This window comes from Canis lupus, chromosome 16 (genome assembly GCF_003254725.2).
Source record: "Canis lupus dingo isolate Sandy chromosome 16, ASM325472v2, whole genome shotgun sequence".
Lineage (NCBI taxonomy): Eukaryota > Metazoa > Chordata > Mammalia > Carnivora > Canidae > Canis > Canis lupus.
The window spans coordinates 35,163,823-35,181,448 of NC_064258.1; the positions used below are offsets into that span (position 1 = coordinate 35,163,823).

The 17,626-nt window shown below is 40.2% G+C and overlaps 1 protein-coding gene across 1 annotated transcript; it reads right to left on the reverse strand.

Moving 5' to 3' along the window:
* Positions 1-4,821: 4,821 nt before the first annotated feature.
* Positions 4,822-16,259, reverse strand: LEPROTL1 (leptin receptor overlapping transcript like 1). The gene is made up of 4 exons (XM_025417848.3): positions 16,105-16,259; positions 10,281-10,356; positions 7,942-8,128; positions 4,822-7,101 (listed from the first exon to the last, which is right to left on the reverse strand). Exons 1-4 carry the CDS (start codon positions 16,118-16,120, stop codon positions 6,985-6,987), a joined length of 396 nt encoding a protein of 131 aa, XP_025273633.1. The 5' UTR covers positions 16,121-16,259; the 3' UTR covers positions 4,822-6,984.
* Between the last annotated feature and the right edge of the window lie 1,367 nt (positions 16,260-17,626).

The window sequence follows — 17,626 nt, forward strand, 5'->3', positions numbered from 1 at the left end:
CCTGGCAGCATTTATCAGATAATCAATGGGTCATCCTGATTACCTTGAAGTACTGCAATGAAGGACCTGAAACCAGGAAGGTGGAGCATTTCCAAGAGATACTATGAGGCTGATGGGGTGACTCCTGTTAGCAATATATCCTATTAAGACTGGACTGCTAAAATGTTTTGTTTGCTTTTTAGTTTGTCTACTTCCATGAGAAGAGGGAACTGCTTAGCAGTACAGAGAATTGGTAAGAAACAGTAATAACAGCTAATGTTAACAATCTCAATCACTGTACACCCTCTGCATGTCCCTTTTAAACATGACAGCCACATTATGCAGTATAGGCAGGCTGACTTAAGAACTCACTGTGTAACCACTAGGCCAAGATGTGTGCTACAGTGTCAGCCCTCGGGAATTTATAAAGTAGTGACAAGGATGAAGTGTAGATAGTATTGTTTTGTCTGGTAAAGGTCTGAAATAAGACAATGATGTCACTTCCAGATAATGTGGTTATGACGAACCAGCAGTTTGGACATACGGTCTAGACCTTGTTGTTGTGTGTGTGTTTTTAAAGATAGATTTATTTATTTATTTATTTATTTATTTATTTATTTATTTATTCATTCATTCATTCATTCATTCATTCATTTATTTATTTATTTATTCACGAGCGATACATGGAAAGAAGCAGAGACACAGGCAGAGGTAAAAGCAGGCTTCCCGAGAGGAACCTAATGTGAGACTCCATCCCAGGACCCCCGGATCACAACCTGAGCCAAAGGCAGACGCTCAACCACTGACCTAGACATTACTGTTTTCAAACATTTCCTCACTACCTCTTCTTCCCCTAATCCCGACATGACAATCAAAAACTTGGTAGTCACCCCTGACTCCTCTTTTTTCCCCAACACAGATCATCAGCAAATCTGTTTGGTTATTCCTTTAAAATACAATCTAAATCTCACCACCTCTCATGTCTCTGTTGTATCTGGGATCCAGAGTGAGAACGTCAGAATCAAGAAGTGCCCCCCACCATTTCTGTTGCTCCAACTTCCCTGGAGTCCCAGGAAGCCTAAGAGACACCACCACACACAATGATGCGCCAGAGAAAGGTTCATGCTGCCAAGACCCTTCCTGCCAACAAGAAACAAGCCAAAGCAGAACAGGAAATGACCCTCTACCTCCTTTTTGCTTCCTAAATCTCCTCCTGTGAACCCCCACACTTCCCTTTTGGCATAGTATAGGAATCAGGTTCCTTTGATATTTTGAGTCTCTATCTAGTTCAGAGAGGGACTGTGCTCCTATTTTTCTTCTATTCCCCAATAGTACCTAGAATGTTGTCATGTGGGATACAGCTGCCACTGGGAACAAAGAACTTCTCTAGATAAAAAGCTTGAACCAAACACAGAGTTTCAGCATAATTATCTCAGTGACATACTAAGGTGAAGTATAAGCCATTTCTATCTAATTAGTTGGACCCTCTGCTCAGTGTCTGGAAGATGTTTTTATAAGTGTACATATATATGTGTGTATGTATGTGTGTGTGTGTATATATATACATACACATACATATATATACACATATATATTATATGTATGTATTTTGTTTAAGGTAAGCTCTAAGCCCACCACAGGGTCAAACTTGCAACCCTGAGATCAAGAGTCACATGTTCTACCAATTGAGCCAGCCAGGTGCCCCTATAATAATCTATTTTTTGAAGACAATTTTAAGCACTAGATTAATAAGGCCACTTATGCTTGTAAATGACAAATGTCCTTTCTAGTATGGACAGCTCAAAACCATTTAAAAAAATTTTTTTATTTATTTATGATAGTCACGGGGGGGGGGGGGGGAGAGACACAGGCAGAGGGAGAAGCAGGCTCCATGCACCAGGAGCCCGACGTGGGATTCGATCCTGGGTCTTCAGGATCGCGCCCTGGGCCAAAGGCAGGCGCCAAACCGCTGCGCCACCCAGGGATCCCTCAAAACCATTTTTAAAAAAAAATCCTTGAGAGACTAATACTCTCCTCTTCACTGATATACTCATTAACTAGGTATTAGAGCTGATTCTTTATTTGGGAAGTTGACAGTTTAGAGCATGACAAAAATGAATTTAAATCCATCCATCTTAATTTAATCCTAGAAAGTTGTTCAAAAGTGAACACTTTTAGAGACAATCCTCAAATGTTCTATGTAAGTACACCTAGCTTTCAGGGAAATATGTTTTATTTTGGATGTTCGCAGATCTACAAAAGTTCACTGACTTTTATGTCATAACTATATTTACATATTATATAATATATAGATTAGCCAAGAGAAAAAGATACTTCTGATATTAAAATGCCAGACACAGTATAAATCAAGATAACTAAATTATTAAATAGTAATGCTCTTATAAACAGAGATGGAAACACTCAGTCTCATTCTATATTATTCTTTGGATGGTTTCTATGGCTGTAAGCTGCCACAAAGTTTCTCTTTCTTAGTATTATCTACTCTACTGGTTTCTGAAACAAAAGCTCTTGATCTCCCCCTGTGAGTACTCCCTCTAAATGCAAACAAAAAAACAACTATAATTGAAAAAGGAATGTTTCATGGTCCTAGTTTCTCACTTGTGAAAACATTTTTGACTTTGATGTTTTATTCCCTCTGATAGGAATTTACAAGGTTAACAATTAATATCCGAATTGTTGTGACTACAGAGTATAGTCCTAAGCCCAAGGATGGATTCAAATAATCTTCAAGAGACTGGATCAAAATATTCAGTGAAAGTGAACTGTAAAACTGTCTTCATATCTAGACTTTCTACAACTGAAAACAAATGGTGAAGAGAGATAGAAACTCTCTTAAATCAGTTAGAGGCCTAGGAGTATCTATGTTCAGGGTAACTCCTCGAGTTTAGCAAGAGGACTCGAAGCAGTCACTCCTTCCTTATCTGTGTTTCCTCTCACAGCCTCCCACTGTCTGGTATATACAGTTTAACAGCTACAGTTTATTTTTTTTTTTAAAGCCCTTTCAGCAGGAAGAAGATTCATCACAAAGCATTTATTTCATTTGTAGAAGAGGTGGGAGCACCTAGTTAGGCCCACTGAGGTATTGTGAATAGAAATATTACATAATTGATTCAGTCTGCTTGGTTACCTCATTTTTTCCCCTGGCAACTTTCCATTCCTCCCAATGTACTATAGTTTATTTATTTATTTTTAAAGATCTATCCACCCATTTGAGAGAGAGGGAAGGAGAAAGTGCCTGCACACACGAGTGGAGAGAGGGGCAGAGGAGACAGGAAAGGGAGAGAGAACCCCCCAGCAGACTCCCTGCCTACCACAGAGCCCAACGTGGGGCTCAGTCCGGGCACCCAGAGATCATGACTTGAGCCAAACCAGGAGACAGATACCTAACCAACTGAGCTACCCAGATGCCCCCTAATATACTATAGTTTGGAAAATTAGAAACAGGGGATCCCTGGGTGGCTCAGCAGTTTGGCACCTGCCTTTGGCCCAGGACGTGATCCTGGAGACCCGGGATCGAGTCCCACATCGGGCTCCCTGCACGGAGCCTGCTTCTCCCTCTGCCTGTGTCTCTGCCTCTCTCTCTCTCTCTGTGTGCCTCTCATGAATGAATAAATCTTAAAATAAATAAAATTTAAAAAAAAAGAAAAAGAAAATTAGAAACAAAAGTAGTTAAGGCATGCTAGGAACAAACTGAGTTCTAAGAAAAGCCAGCAAAAACACAATTCCAGAAAGATACAGGTCTGGGGCCTTTTAAAAGAGGGAGAAATAATTCATGATAATCCTAAATTACCAAGAAAAACCCAAAATGTCTTAATATATTCTTAGAAAGTACAAAAGTATATGACTCATTTAATACTTTGACCAAAATAAATAAAACAAATGTCAGTTCTTTTTGAGATAAACTTCAGTTATCTGGAATATTTATTTTACAGGATATGTTCTCTTCTCTGGGAATGCCAGAAAATTAGGAGGCCTGTAATAAAATAAGAACTCCCTAATCTTCACCAAGAGAAAGGATAACATAGGCTTTATATGGAAGAAACATGATTTTGAATTTTCCACCAATTTTATAAACCATAAAACATCCTGAGATGTAAAATGTACATATCACTTAACAGTAATGTTGCATGACTGCTTGTTAAATTTGATGTGCTGATTTAGTTACCTGAAACTTATGAATCTCGTCACATTCAGTATAAATATTCCAGAGTTTACTGTAGAAATCTGGATTATTTTGACATTACCCCCCCAAAAATCATATTAGAGCAAACACTAAGAAACTGTGACCTAAACTTTTTAAAGTATATAATGAGATTATATAATTAGGACAGTCTGGGACAAGATTCATGTTTGACAAAAGAGAACAGTACTTTTTTCTGTTCACACTATACCACACTGATTTTTTACCTTTAACTATTGGAAATGTTTGCAAAATGCTCTAATAATAAATGGCGATAAATACACAATAAAACATACAGTCATAAAAAAGATCTGAAAATTTAAGAATAGGTACAACCTTGACTTTAGATTATCAACAGTCTTTTTATATCAACAAAATCATTTATGGCTTTTTTGTAAAGGGTTAGGTAAAAATTCTACTTCCCCAGTTTACCAATCCTTTCATCATAGCACAAAATCATAGGGCTTCACCATAACATTACTATGGTTTCAATTCTATTTTGCAAGTGAAACTCTTTCAAGTCTAACATTAATGACTAATGTCATACTTGCTTTACATCACGTTATTAAAATGAATAAGGCACTTCAAGAGCTGAAGTGCACAGTATATTTTCACTTCAAAAACACCCACAAACTAAAATAGATATTTAAAATCTTTATTGTTTCATCATCAAAAGTTTTCTTTCCATAGAAGAATGGCAATGCAGTATCAGTGCACATTCTATGGAAAACTCATACCTCAAACTAGCCTAGAAATCAGAGACAGCACTATGTCGAGCTAGTGTGCAAGATGAAAGACACAATGCTGCCAATGCAATCCGTATACAGAAAGAATATGCAGCTGTTAGAAAAAGAGTCTATGGCCAAGTGAATAAAACAGTAGCAGTGCACTGCACTGATATTCTAGAACAGATAATGGGGAAGGGCCAGAATATGTACTTCCTGAAAAAAAAAAATCAAGTAGATCACAGGCACTGAGTTCCCAACTGTATGGCCAGCTACTTCCTGTGTACCTGTACCTTCCTCTTAGGTTTATATAATTATAACACTGCAAGTTGTTTCTAGCCTACTAAGTGGGACAGCCACATGCAAATCCTTCATTCTGCTTCCCATCTCACAGCGAAAGTCACAACTTGGGTTTTGGCAATAAAACCTGTGGCCTTCAAGCATCTTTAGTAAACCCAAAATTTGTTCCCCTTTTCTTGAGAAATAAACTTCATAAAACAACAAAAGGTAGCTGTCATGATCACTCAGTTTTGTCTGAAGGCAAAATAGTTTTTATGTAAGTATACTGAATAAACACACAAATATCCTCAACAACATACTGTTGAACCAACTTGAACATTTTCATAACTAGCTCTAGAAAAAGGTACTGATAATTGTTGAGATGCAAATGACCACTATGATTTGATCATGCCTGGTTACTGGGAATTTTTTGGTCAGGTCTGTGTTTGAAGCTGCTATACAGCTGGATTTGGCTACTTTGCATTAATTCACACAATAAATGTCATTTAAAAGGAAAGAGCATATCTATCATGATGAAATAAAAATCAAAGAAGTTGAGAGGTATACAGGAAACTTGTCTTAAATATTTTTAAATTACATATGATATAACCTTAGAGAATAAGAACTACAATTACCATGGTCTAAATCTTAAATTGTTAATGCGTCACTTCTCTGCAAGACTAACAAAGTCACTTGTTAATCATGTCAAGGCCTTGCGGGGCAGGGGGCACTCGGCATGTATGGCATAGCAATTACTTTCCAGGTGAGATAAACACCTCTAATTTAAGTGTTATTAAACTATATTTGAAAAGTTATTTTACTTAATATATACAATGTATAAAATAAGTTAAAAGGAGGAAGCAGGGAAAGGTTTTCTGGTCTAGGTGACGCAAACATACAACTTTCCCTTATCAGTAGTAGTTCCACGTAAGTCCATTTCATCCATGGTAAAATATGAAAGGCTGATAGAGGATCAAACATTTCACTTATAAATAGAGGATTCAAAAAAATGGAATTTCAACGTCGTTTCTTCCCACAATGCAACTCACTCTACTTTAACTATAATAAACATAAATAAAAACCATCTCAGAAATCTGGTTTTACACGCTTACCTTTAACAATAAATTCTTCTATCAACTGAGAAGAAAAGCACTCCTTTGTAGCAATTCCATAAGATAATTTTCAATTCATAAAACACCTGCTCACTGGCAAAACCAGCAACCCTTATGGAGGGCACGGGCATTAATACTTGGCTCCTCTGAGGTATAAATGCAGCTATATTTGCACTGAGTATACAGTCTATAAGGTATACCAACAGTCTGCATGTTTGCATAAAATTGGGAGTGATGTCATCCTGATTGAAAACTTTTAACTTTTTGCAATGGAGGTTAAATAATTTTAAGACAAAAAATATCCTTTAGCCCAGTAATAGCCAGCAGAAATCTAATTCCTAACCAATGCAAATGGTTATTACATTTTAAAAAGGCTTAACATTGCATACTGATTAAAAAAAAAAAAACTAAACAGGGATACATAAATATTTAAATTCAGCAGGACACCACAAAAAGCATACTAGAGATAAGTGTGAAATCAGTCAAGCTTTTCCAAAAGAGAAAATCCTTTTAATCCTTCAGCAAGTCTCTGTGAAAATAGTATGCTTACAATAAAAGTGAGAAGGGAGCACCTAGAATACCCCCAAGAGGCTTGCTGTACCACTCAGCATTCCTGCCCCATCTTCTGTGTGCGTGGATGGCCAACAAATGACAAGAAGTCCATCTGACAATAGTTCAGTAATTCCTTTCACCACTGCTGCCAGCTGAAGTCATCATTGCTTCCAAAGACCAAGAAAAAGCCCAGTATAGTTGCAAAGATGACTGTGTTTCCTGTGAGAACAAGTGCACAAGCTCCCCACTCAATCTAGGAAAAGAAGACAAACAGTTAATAGACACATGAAAAACAAAAAGAGAATGAAAAGTAAATCAAGACTCTAGTTGAAAGCCAATCATGATCTAAAACAGATACAATTTGTAATAATAACTTTCACTCTACTGAAGACGTAATGGTCTTTTCTATATTGCTGTTTTTAATTTACTTCTTTTAAAAAGACAAAGTCACGAAGATGATAATTATTCAACAGCTCGACTTCTGGACTCTGAAGAGGCAGCGCAGACATATACAACTTTTGGTTTGTAAAGAAATCTGCTCCAACTCTTCTTCAGTAAATCTAATTTTATCTAGAGAGCAGATTAAAGTACTAGAGACGAAAACACATTCATGTACATTCTTTTAAAGGGGCAAAGGGGATTACCTGTCTCACCATTTGGAAGGGCCCTGGCTTTTCTACCTCCTCAGAGATGGAGGAGTGAATCTGATTGCCGAGTCTGGGAGGGAGACAAGCATATGGAGCCCAGCACCCCTTCCCCTCTTTCATACTTTCCCATTTGCAGAGAACACATAATGTCCCCTTAGGCCTTTCAACAGTTACAGAGGGGGTGGCTTGTGGTTGGGAAGCACTGGGTGAGCTGATGTGCCCAGTTCTGGGAGTGAAGTACTGGTGAGCCAACTGTTGTTGCAGACCCCAGCCATGCTCTCCAATATCATTTTTATCAGTTAATGACAACAAAAGATTATCTCTATCCTCTAGGATCTTATGTCTCTCATCTCTTTTTCATGTCATTTATCAAAATCTTTTTTCCTGAGGTAATTTTAACACACAGTCTAATGTAAAATCGTTAACAGAAAAATATATTTACTTACCAGATGTGCTCTGGCAAACACAATAGGGAGCCCAAAAGCTGAGACAACAATGCCTGTTGTAAGAAATATGGCAAGTTCCTTACAAGCGTTACTCATAGCATCTGTGTCATCCACTAATCTTCTCGCTATGCAGTATGGAATAGGTGAAAGGATGTAAAAAAACAGAACAAAGAGAGGCCAGTATTGGCTAGGAAAAAAAAAATAAGTTAATGTAGTTTTTGCTATCTATGTCATTTTTCTACACATAATACATGCTTTTTAAAAATAAGGACCAAAGAAATGTTGCAAGGTACAAAACATGATATAGATTAAAAATAAACAATAACCTGAACACTGAAAAGAAAAACATTTAGAGTCATGGTATTTCTAAAGCCAGTTGTGACACAATGATTAAAAATTTCTTATATTAGGGATCCCTGGGTGGCGCAGTGGTTTGGCGCCTGCCTTTGGCCCAGGGCGCGATCCTGGAGACCCGGGATCGAATCCCATGTCGGGCTCCTGGTGCATGGAGCCTGCTTCTCCCTCTGCCTATGTCTCTGCCTCTCTCTCTCTCTCTGTGACTATCATAAAAAAAAAAAAAAAAAAAAAAAAAAAAAAAAGATTAGAAAAAAAAATTTCTTATATTAGAAGAAAATGCTTTATAAACTAAAACAGTTGGAATCAAGGCCCAAAATTCAAAAATATTATTTAAGTTATACATAAAGAAGCATATGGAAAATAGAAATATTGGCACAGTAATTTTTAAAAGGCAAAATTCATGCCCTTAACTTTTAATGAATGACAGTTTTCTTGGCTTAAAGCTGGAACACCCCCAAACTCTGCTTCGGTCACTGTGAACTCCCAAAACACTAAAATCAAAATGTAGAAAATGAACTGAAAGTAATGTTGAAGACTTTCAGCCAGAATATAGAAAATAGGTGGCTTTTAATGTGCAATCTAGCTTTGTATTGTGCCAATGTCATTTCCGGGTTGGATAATACAAGTAAGGTTATGTAAGACAGGGCCACTGGGGGAAGCTTGTGTGAAGAGACAGGGGACCTCTCTGTACTACCTTTGCAACTTCTTCACTTGATCTTAGCCAAAAGGCAGAGAAGTGATCTTTGCAACTTCTTGATAGTATGTAATCATTTCAACATAAAAAGTTAAAAAGAAAACAAAAGCACAAAAGTGGAAACACCAAGCTGCCCATATCTCCCCTCCTTTCTCCTTCCACTCTCCTAATGACCTTCTTGTGGGTCCTTCCATATTTCCATACAGATAAATTTTAGCAACATGAATCACTGCATTTTTCCATTTAACAATGTATCTTGAGCACCTTTACCTGTTAGGATTTACAGCTCTTCCTCATTCTTTTTAAAAGTGCCTACGATTTCCATGGATGGATGGACATACCATAGTTTAAACCATTTCTCCTTTGACAGGCCTTTAGGATGCCTCCAGGGCTTTTGTTATTAACCGGGCTGCCATGTATACCGAGAATCCCCCCTCATATACATGTCTTTGCAAACATCTGCCAGGAGATTTGCATGAGAAAATTCTAAGTGGAATGACTAGTTCAAGGAATATACACATTTTGAGAGCTATAAGCAAACTGGCCTCCAAGATGACTGCACATAGCTATTCCTTCACCCCACTGCACACGGCGGTGCCTGTCTACCCATAGCTTTTATCTCTGCCAAAGGATTTCATTTAATTTTGAAAGAGGCTGAATATAACTTCATGTGCTTATTATTAGTAAATGTGCAATTCTTTTTTCATACTTGTGCATTTTTTTTATTTAGTTGTCTGTATTTTTCTCACTTATCTATCCTTTTTTTAAAAAAGATTTTATTTCTTTATTCATGAGAGACACGGAAAGAGAGGCAGAAACATAGGAAGAGGGCAGAGAAGCAGGCTCCATGTAGAGAGCCCGATGCGGGGCTCAATCCTAGGACTTCAGGACTCCAGGATCACACCAAGCCAAAGGCAGACGTTCAACCGCTGAGCCACCCAGGCGTCCCTATCCTATTAATTTTTAAAAGTTCTTTCTACCCTATGGAAAGTAATAGCTTACATAACTTTTTCTGAGTCAACTGTCTCTTAATTCTGCTTCTGGTATTTTTTGCTGAAAAGACATTTTAAAATCTTCTCATGTTTAATTTTATCAATAGGCACTTAAAACTGAACAGTAGTGCAATAGCCAAAGCATTTTTTGCACTTTTAAAAAGGTTTGTCCTTGGTCAATGAACATTTCTCACAATTACTTCTACAGTAGAAGCTTTCATTCAAAAAATTCTTAAAGTTTTAAAAGTAGAAAAATTTTACCCTCAAACACTCAAAAACACAAAAATTTTACATACTTGTATATTGGAAGGGCACATCCAAGCATCAAAAACATCAGCCCAATTGCTCCTCCAAAGGACAAACTAATCAAAGCTGCAAAGTAAATAGAGTCAAATACAAACATTAATTAAACTTAACATTATTTTTAATATCAGTGTTAGCAGTCTGAACATTACCTGGGATCCCAGAAGCAAAAGGCAAAACAGAACACAATACAAAAAAACAAATGCATTAAAAGTGAGTTATCTTCAATTATACTCTAAGTTATCTATAGTCTCTGAATAAGTTTTTTGTGTCATCTTCAAAGCAAAATAAAGCAACACTGATTTTCAGAGCCCTGACCCATCATGAACACACTACCACATTCCCTCATTACTGGCTCTATTTCTAATAAGTATCTTAGCCTGCCAGATCGATGTTCCTCCAGTAATTAGTGTTATATTTACTCCACAGATCATTACAGTTTGAAAAGCAGGATGTTCAGAAACTGCATTCTCAGCTTTACTGGACTTTAGAACTTTACTTTTTGGGAAAGTCTCTCATGATCAGTTCCTGCTTCTTGCATATACACCCAATGTGCTCAAAACTAGTAAGAAAAAAGTGTCCAAGGATATCTGGAGTTAATAATTTTAATCAACTAATTTTGATATAGACCTTTAAATAGCTTACAAAACTATAGTTGGGTTTCCTCCCCTAACCTTCTACACATTGGAAAATGCACAAGATAATGGGTATAAATCCTTCTTTGGTATCACTATTTTAAGATATTAACACAAGCAATAGATGCATTCTACAGATAAAACATAGTTTCTAAAGTTATACACACACAAAACATATTTTATAAAATGTTTTCACATATTATTAGTGAGTAGAAAAAACTTTCTTCAATAGGCATAGTTAATTGATGGCCTAGAATTAAGCAAAGATACAAATGATCTATTTATTTATTTAGAGTTCTATATAACTTGTATTTTTCTGTAACTGCATTGGCTAAGAGAATAACTTAGGTGTTTTTTGTTTTAAATGAGGCAGTACATTAACCTTAACAGAAATCTTATTTTTCAAAAGAGTTGCAGAAGGTCTAAAAGTTACCAAAAGAAAAGCTAACATATATAAACCAAAACTAACAGTAAAGGGGTTAAATCCTGCCCAGTACTACTGACAGATTTCTCTGGATTAAAATGGTTATAATTACAGACACCCACTCACATGGTATGGTAAGATAGTAGATTTGGTTTTCATTTAGATCACCGATGTAGATCATGTCAACTCTGAACACATTTCCCTAGTCCTTAGTGCCATTATATTTTCAGTTACAGAAAAAAGAAAGAAAAAGAGTTGCATTTTTATTTTACAGCAAGTAACTTCAAGTTTACAATGAAATGCAATGTAAACTGTGAGAAAAATACTGAGTTTACCACTTGTTTTGTTCATAGACCCTCAAAATGTGACCCTGCTCACTCTCCTAACACCAGCCTATATTATTACTATGCCTTGCTCTCTGCACTTTGGTTACACTGGCCTTTCCTCTCCCGGAAATTAGCAGGCTCCTCACCCACATGGCCCTTATACATGTCCCTTCTATCTCGGAAACTTTTTCATTCATTCATTTCATTCAAGAAATATTTACTGAGAGTTAAATACATAACAAGTGCTGGAGATATGTTAAGAAACCAGACAAGGTCCTTCCACATGCAGGGAGCTTGCATTATTCTTCCATTCCCTTCCTCTTTCTTCCAAGTGAATTCCTCTATGTCCTTCAGATGTCAGCTCAATCATTTCTTCCTCACTGAAGTTTTTTTCAAATCTCCTGCTAGACCAATTCCTCCTATTAGATATATTCATTCATTATTCAACAAATATCTCCTGAGCACCTAATACGTTTTCACACACTGTTCTTGATAAGGCAATGAAAAAAAAATTAAAGCTCTTGCTCTCACGAAGCTTATACTCTAGCAGGGAACAAAATCATAAAAATAAAGTTAGAAAATTAATGTTAAGTGCTATGAAAGAAATCAAGTAAGGTACGACGATGGGAGTGGTATTTCAGACAGAGCGGCCTCGGAAGACATCTCTGATGAGGTGACATCTGAACAGAGATTTATATGAAATGAGGGAGCAAATCACGTGGATATCTGCAGGGGAGTATCCCAGGCAGAGGATTATGCATGTGCAGAGGCCCTCCTTGCACTGTATACATTCTCTTTGCTCAGTTACGATAGCTGTAATTTTATAATGACTTATACCTGTTTTTCCTTTTTTTTTTTTTCCTTTTTAAAATACAGATTTAATTTATTTTAGAGAGAGAGAGAGATTGGAAGACAGAGAGTGTACGTGCAAGTGGGGTAAGGAGCATAGGGAAAGGGACAAGCAGACTCCGTGCTGAGCGCAAAGCACGATGTGGGGCTTGATTCCATGACTCTGAGATCGTGACCTGAGCCAAAATCAAGAGTATGATGCTTAACTGACTAAGCCATCCAGGCACCCCTGTATCTGTTTTTCCTTATAATCTGTTTGGTCCACCACAGCAGGGAAAAAGTTTTTCTGTTCATGCTCACACCCCAGCTCTTAACACTGCATAATAAATATTTTAGAATGAGTAAAAAACCCAAGGGGAAAAAAAGAGAGAAAGGAACAGAAGGGAAGAGGATAGGAAGATCATTCCAAAGTAGCAGGGTAAAAACAGCACATAAATGAAAGTCAGGAGACAATGGGTCCCTAGCCCCTACTAGCCACTTAACTAGCTGCCTACATAATCGTAGCTGAGTGTCAGTTCTTTCTTCTATAAAATGAGACTTGGGGGTGTCTAGGTGGCTCAGTCAGTTAAGTGTCTGCCTTGGGCTCAGGTCATGATCCCAGGACTCTGGGATGGAACCCTGCATCGGGCTCCCTGGTCAGTGGGGAGTCTGCTTCTCCCTCTCCCTCTGCCCCTCTCCTGCTTGTGTTCTCTTGCTCTCAAATAAACAAATAAAATCTTTTTAAAAAATGAGACTTGGACTAGAACTAAAATGCAAATAATTCTCTGAACACTAAAGATACTTGTAACAAGACATGCTGAAGAAGTAAAATGTCATCTTCGCTTAAAAATTTTTTTTTATTTCCGTATAACTAACATACAGTGTTATATTAGTTTCAGGGAACCATCTTCACTTTTTGAATGTAGTTGCCCAACAGCTAAATTCACCACTATAAATACTATATAATAACAACTTATTTATTCAGAAGCCATTTATCCAGAATATAATTTAGAATCCTGGAAGAAACAAGGGTCACTACAGAGCACAACAGATGTCACAAAGCCCATACACTAAAGCTACCATTCTTTATAAACAGACCCTTAGGCTCTTAGGCTCTTATTCAGTCAACAACTGTTGTGTGAGAATTTCAGCAGAATAAAAAAAATTAAAGAGCTACCTATGTTCATTTATACATATTTTTTCAATAGCAATTCATGTAGCCAGAACAAAATTGAGTAGTCACTTTCTCTACCCAGAAATGATCATTGTTACCTGTAACTCGTAACATAAAATTTTCTAAGTTTAAAAATCTTGCTTCCCATAAGCAAATGACAAATAGGAGGTAGAACTGCACATAAGCAAGATCTGCCCTCTCAGAAGAGAATGGTAACTGAAAAAAATTCTTGAATCAGGCAGAAAAATCTCAAAAAGCAATCTTGGCCAAAAGGCAATAGCTTTAGGGCTCGATGGTGTCTGAGGGTAACTCTTCTATGACAGAGAACAATCATGTTCTTACCAAAAAAGAAAGTCTAAATTCTTTGAGTACACTCTGAAAAAGTCAATAAAAGATGATCTCTTAAAAAATTAAAAATGAAAACAAGGTAAGATTTAAGTATTAAAAAATAGCTTTCTGTGACATCCCACCTCCCAGTCACACTGGATATGATAAAAATCAGTGGGGTTAAACATATCACTCTAAAGTGTTCTCAAAACTTACAAAGTTTCTCCAGTCTTATGAAATCAGCAACTGGGCTGGTTTATATAGAAATTTCATCATTTGTGTATGAATGGTTGTCCCATATGACACATCAACAAGGCAAGAATTTATACTGTAACTGAGTGATGAAACATTTGGAGGGCAAAACTTAGATATCTGAGTCTGGTTTCTACTCCCAAAGCCTCTAGGCTAGGGATGGAACAGCCCAATTATCTAAACTCTCCAGAGACGGGGTGCTGATTCTGTGACTACAAAGAAATTAGCCTAGCAGGGGCCAGTTCCCTAACCTGGGAGTTCCCAGAAAAATCTAACATATGACCAAATATTAGCAAATGGCTTAAGAAATAAATGATGGTCTCCAATTACAGCAGCACTCCTGCCTAATACAAAGACAGGCCAACGAAAGAAAATGTCCTGATAAAAGTCCTAACAATCAGAAAAATCTTCTGGAAACCGAAAGTTTATTAGCACAATTCCATCTGAGATACTTCCGCCTGGTTAATATTTTCCTAAATTTGGAAAAGGAAACTACAAAGCTATTTTCTTCAGAGGGAGACTTCCGTTGATGACACTGAAGAAATTGGGAAGAATCGGGAAACTGGCAACATTCTTAAAAACCACAGCATTCTACCCAAACTACCTTTCCATACAGAGATTTAAAGAGGTCTATCACAGTTCAAAAAAATAAATAAATAAATAAAAGTTGAAAATGATCTTTGTTGCTTATCTAATGACAAAGCTTTACATCGGAAATGAAATGTTTTCAGACATTAAATTATAAACCAGATACAGCAAAAATGTGACTCTGGCAAAGAAGCTCAATAAAAGTTGTCCTGAAGGAAAGAAGTTACACAGAAACACACACACAAACACACACACACACACACAAAACCAAAAAAACCCAACACTACTATCAGAGCTCTCCTGCTTCCCTGCCCCTTGTACCAAGCCGTCAGGTCAGGAAATCAATGCAATTCGTGGTCAAAGAGTTGAAAAGGCTGTCAACGGTATCTCCTTCTAATCACATCAACAAAAACTACCAAATAATACGAAAGAGTGCAAGCTGCCGTAATTCCTAAAGAAAATATGTGAATAAGCGAGCAATTTCCCATTAAGCCGTAACACGGTTTTAGTCCTTCAACGAACCCAACTACAGAGCGTCAACGTGCAGCCGCGGAGGACAGGAGCACTTCGGGGTCCCTTACAGGCTCTACCTGCTCGGACGGACCCCACAAACCAACACGCACCAGTTTCGGAAGCCTGTGAAAGCGGGGAGCGCAGGTCCCAAGAGGGGGAGGTGGCGGCCAAGGTCCAGGAAAGGGCCGTCCCTAAGTCCTTCCAGGGCGCTCCGGAGGGACTCGGCTCGGCTCGGCACCCCAAGCCGAGTGGGAGACGACACCTGACTTCCCGTAACTGGCATCCCCTGGGGCCTCAAGCCCCGCAAAACCAGTGCCCGCTCGCCTCTCTCGGACGCAAACTCCTGCAAAACGCGAGCGACGGCCCGAGGCGCTGCGGGGCTCCCGCACGCCCAGGACCCCTCGGTTCTCCGTAGCGGGGCCGACGCGCGCTGGGAGGGAGGCTTCCGAGACGAGCAGCGAGCGGGGGCCGACGCAGAAGCCGCCCACCGCGCCGGCCTTTCGGGGGACGGGGACGGGGACCGGGGACGCGGGCGGGGGCGGAGGGGGCGCCGCGCCCAGCTCGGCTCGCGGGCTGCGAGGGCGGAGGCGGGGGCCGCGGGGCGGGCGGCGGGCGGCGGCCAAGCGCAGGGACCCCCCGCGTCGCGCGCGCCCGGGCCGAGGCGGCGGCGTGCGGGGACCCGCGACGGACCCCCTCCCCCTCTCCCGGGCGGCCAAGCCCGCCCTCCGGCGCCCTGCGCCCCAGGCCCACCTTTGATGCCGGCCATGGCGGTGACGTCGCTCCTGGCTCCAGGACGCGAGGCGGCGGCGGCGGCGGCGGCCGGGAGACGGGACACGGGAGACGCGCGGCGGCGGCGGCGGCGGCGGCGGCGGCCAGACAACACCCGGAAGTGCGCGACGCAGCACTTCCGCCGGCGACTCGCGCTCGCGCGGGGGCGCGGGGGGCGCGCCGGGCTGGGGGCGGTGGGGCCGAGCCCTCCGTGGCCAGCCGTGCGGCCGCGCGGCCCCCCGCCCTCCCCGGCTCGGCGGCGTCGCCTCGCTTCGGTTCCCAGCTTCCCACGTCCGTAGATGGAGAGGAGACGAATACCGATCTGAATACAAATCCCAACAGCGCTGCTTGTTTTTCGTTTTGGGCCGTAGCAAAGCTGGGCGGCGGGGGGCGGCGGGGGGAGAAAGCAGAGGCACAAACACAGTTACTAAAGTCACCCTGCAAATGTGTTCAACGTTCGTTGTTTGGGGAACGGGGCGAGGTACCGAGGTGCACAAAACTGGGTGCGGGGGATCCCTGGGTGGCGCAGCGGTTTGGCGCCTGCCTTTGGCCCAGGGCGCGATCCTGGAGTCTTGGGATCGAGTCCCGCGTCGGGCTCCCTGCATGAAGCCTGCTTCTCCCTCCTCCTGTGTCTCTGCCTCTCTCTCTCTCTATGTCTATCATAAAAAAAAAAAAAAAAAAAAAAAAAAAAAAACTGGGTGCAGCTTCTGCCCTGGAGGAGCTTGCACACGCACACAAAATCTAAAATTGTAACAATGATCATTGCTAGGGAGATGGGTAGATAGTCCTTTGAAAACCTTTGATTTAAATCAGATTTTCCCGAGGGAGGGGACAACAGAGGGATGAACAGGGGTGTAACTAGAAGACATAAGGGGGAAACCGTTATGGGGGAAGAGAGTGTGTTGAAGGGCACAGGTGGGATGCTGAGCTTGGGAGGCAAACTGGGCCCCAGGAGTTCGGTCTGTTGGCGAGAGGAGAGGCTAGTGGGATTGTTCTGGCTTATAGGGTAGGACAACAGAGTCCTATATTAGGATTTTCCTCCTCTCCTGAGCCATGAGAATCTTTCAAAGGGTTTAAAAAAAAAAATCCGAGTGTAGGTTCTTGATGTGAGATTTGAATTTTTCAATCTTTTCAGTCGCCAGGCTAAGATGAACTGCCATGTAAAACTTGGTTGAGTGAATGGTTAGAAGAGAGATTTCCAAAACGTTTTAAAATGAGAGGTACTGGGAACTAAAGTTTTTTTTTTTTTTTTTAAGATTTTATTTATTTATTCATGAGAGATACACAGAGAGAGACAGACACAGGCAGAGGGAGAAGCATGCTCCATGCAGGGAGCCTGATGCGGGACTCAATCCTGGGACTCCTGGATCAGGCCCTGGGCTGAAGGCAGGTGCTAAACCACTGAGCCACCCAGGGCTCCCCCCGAAGGCATCATCCTACCCTGCTGCTCTCCACTACCTTCAGGGTTGAATCATAATTAAAAAAAAAAAAACCGATCTCTTGA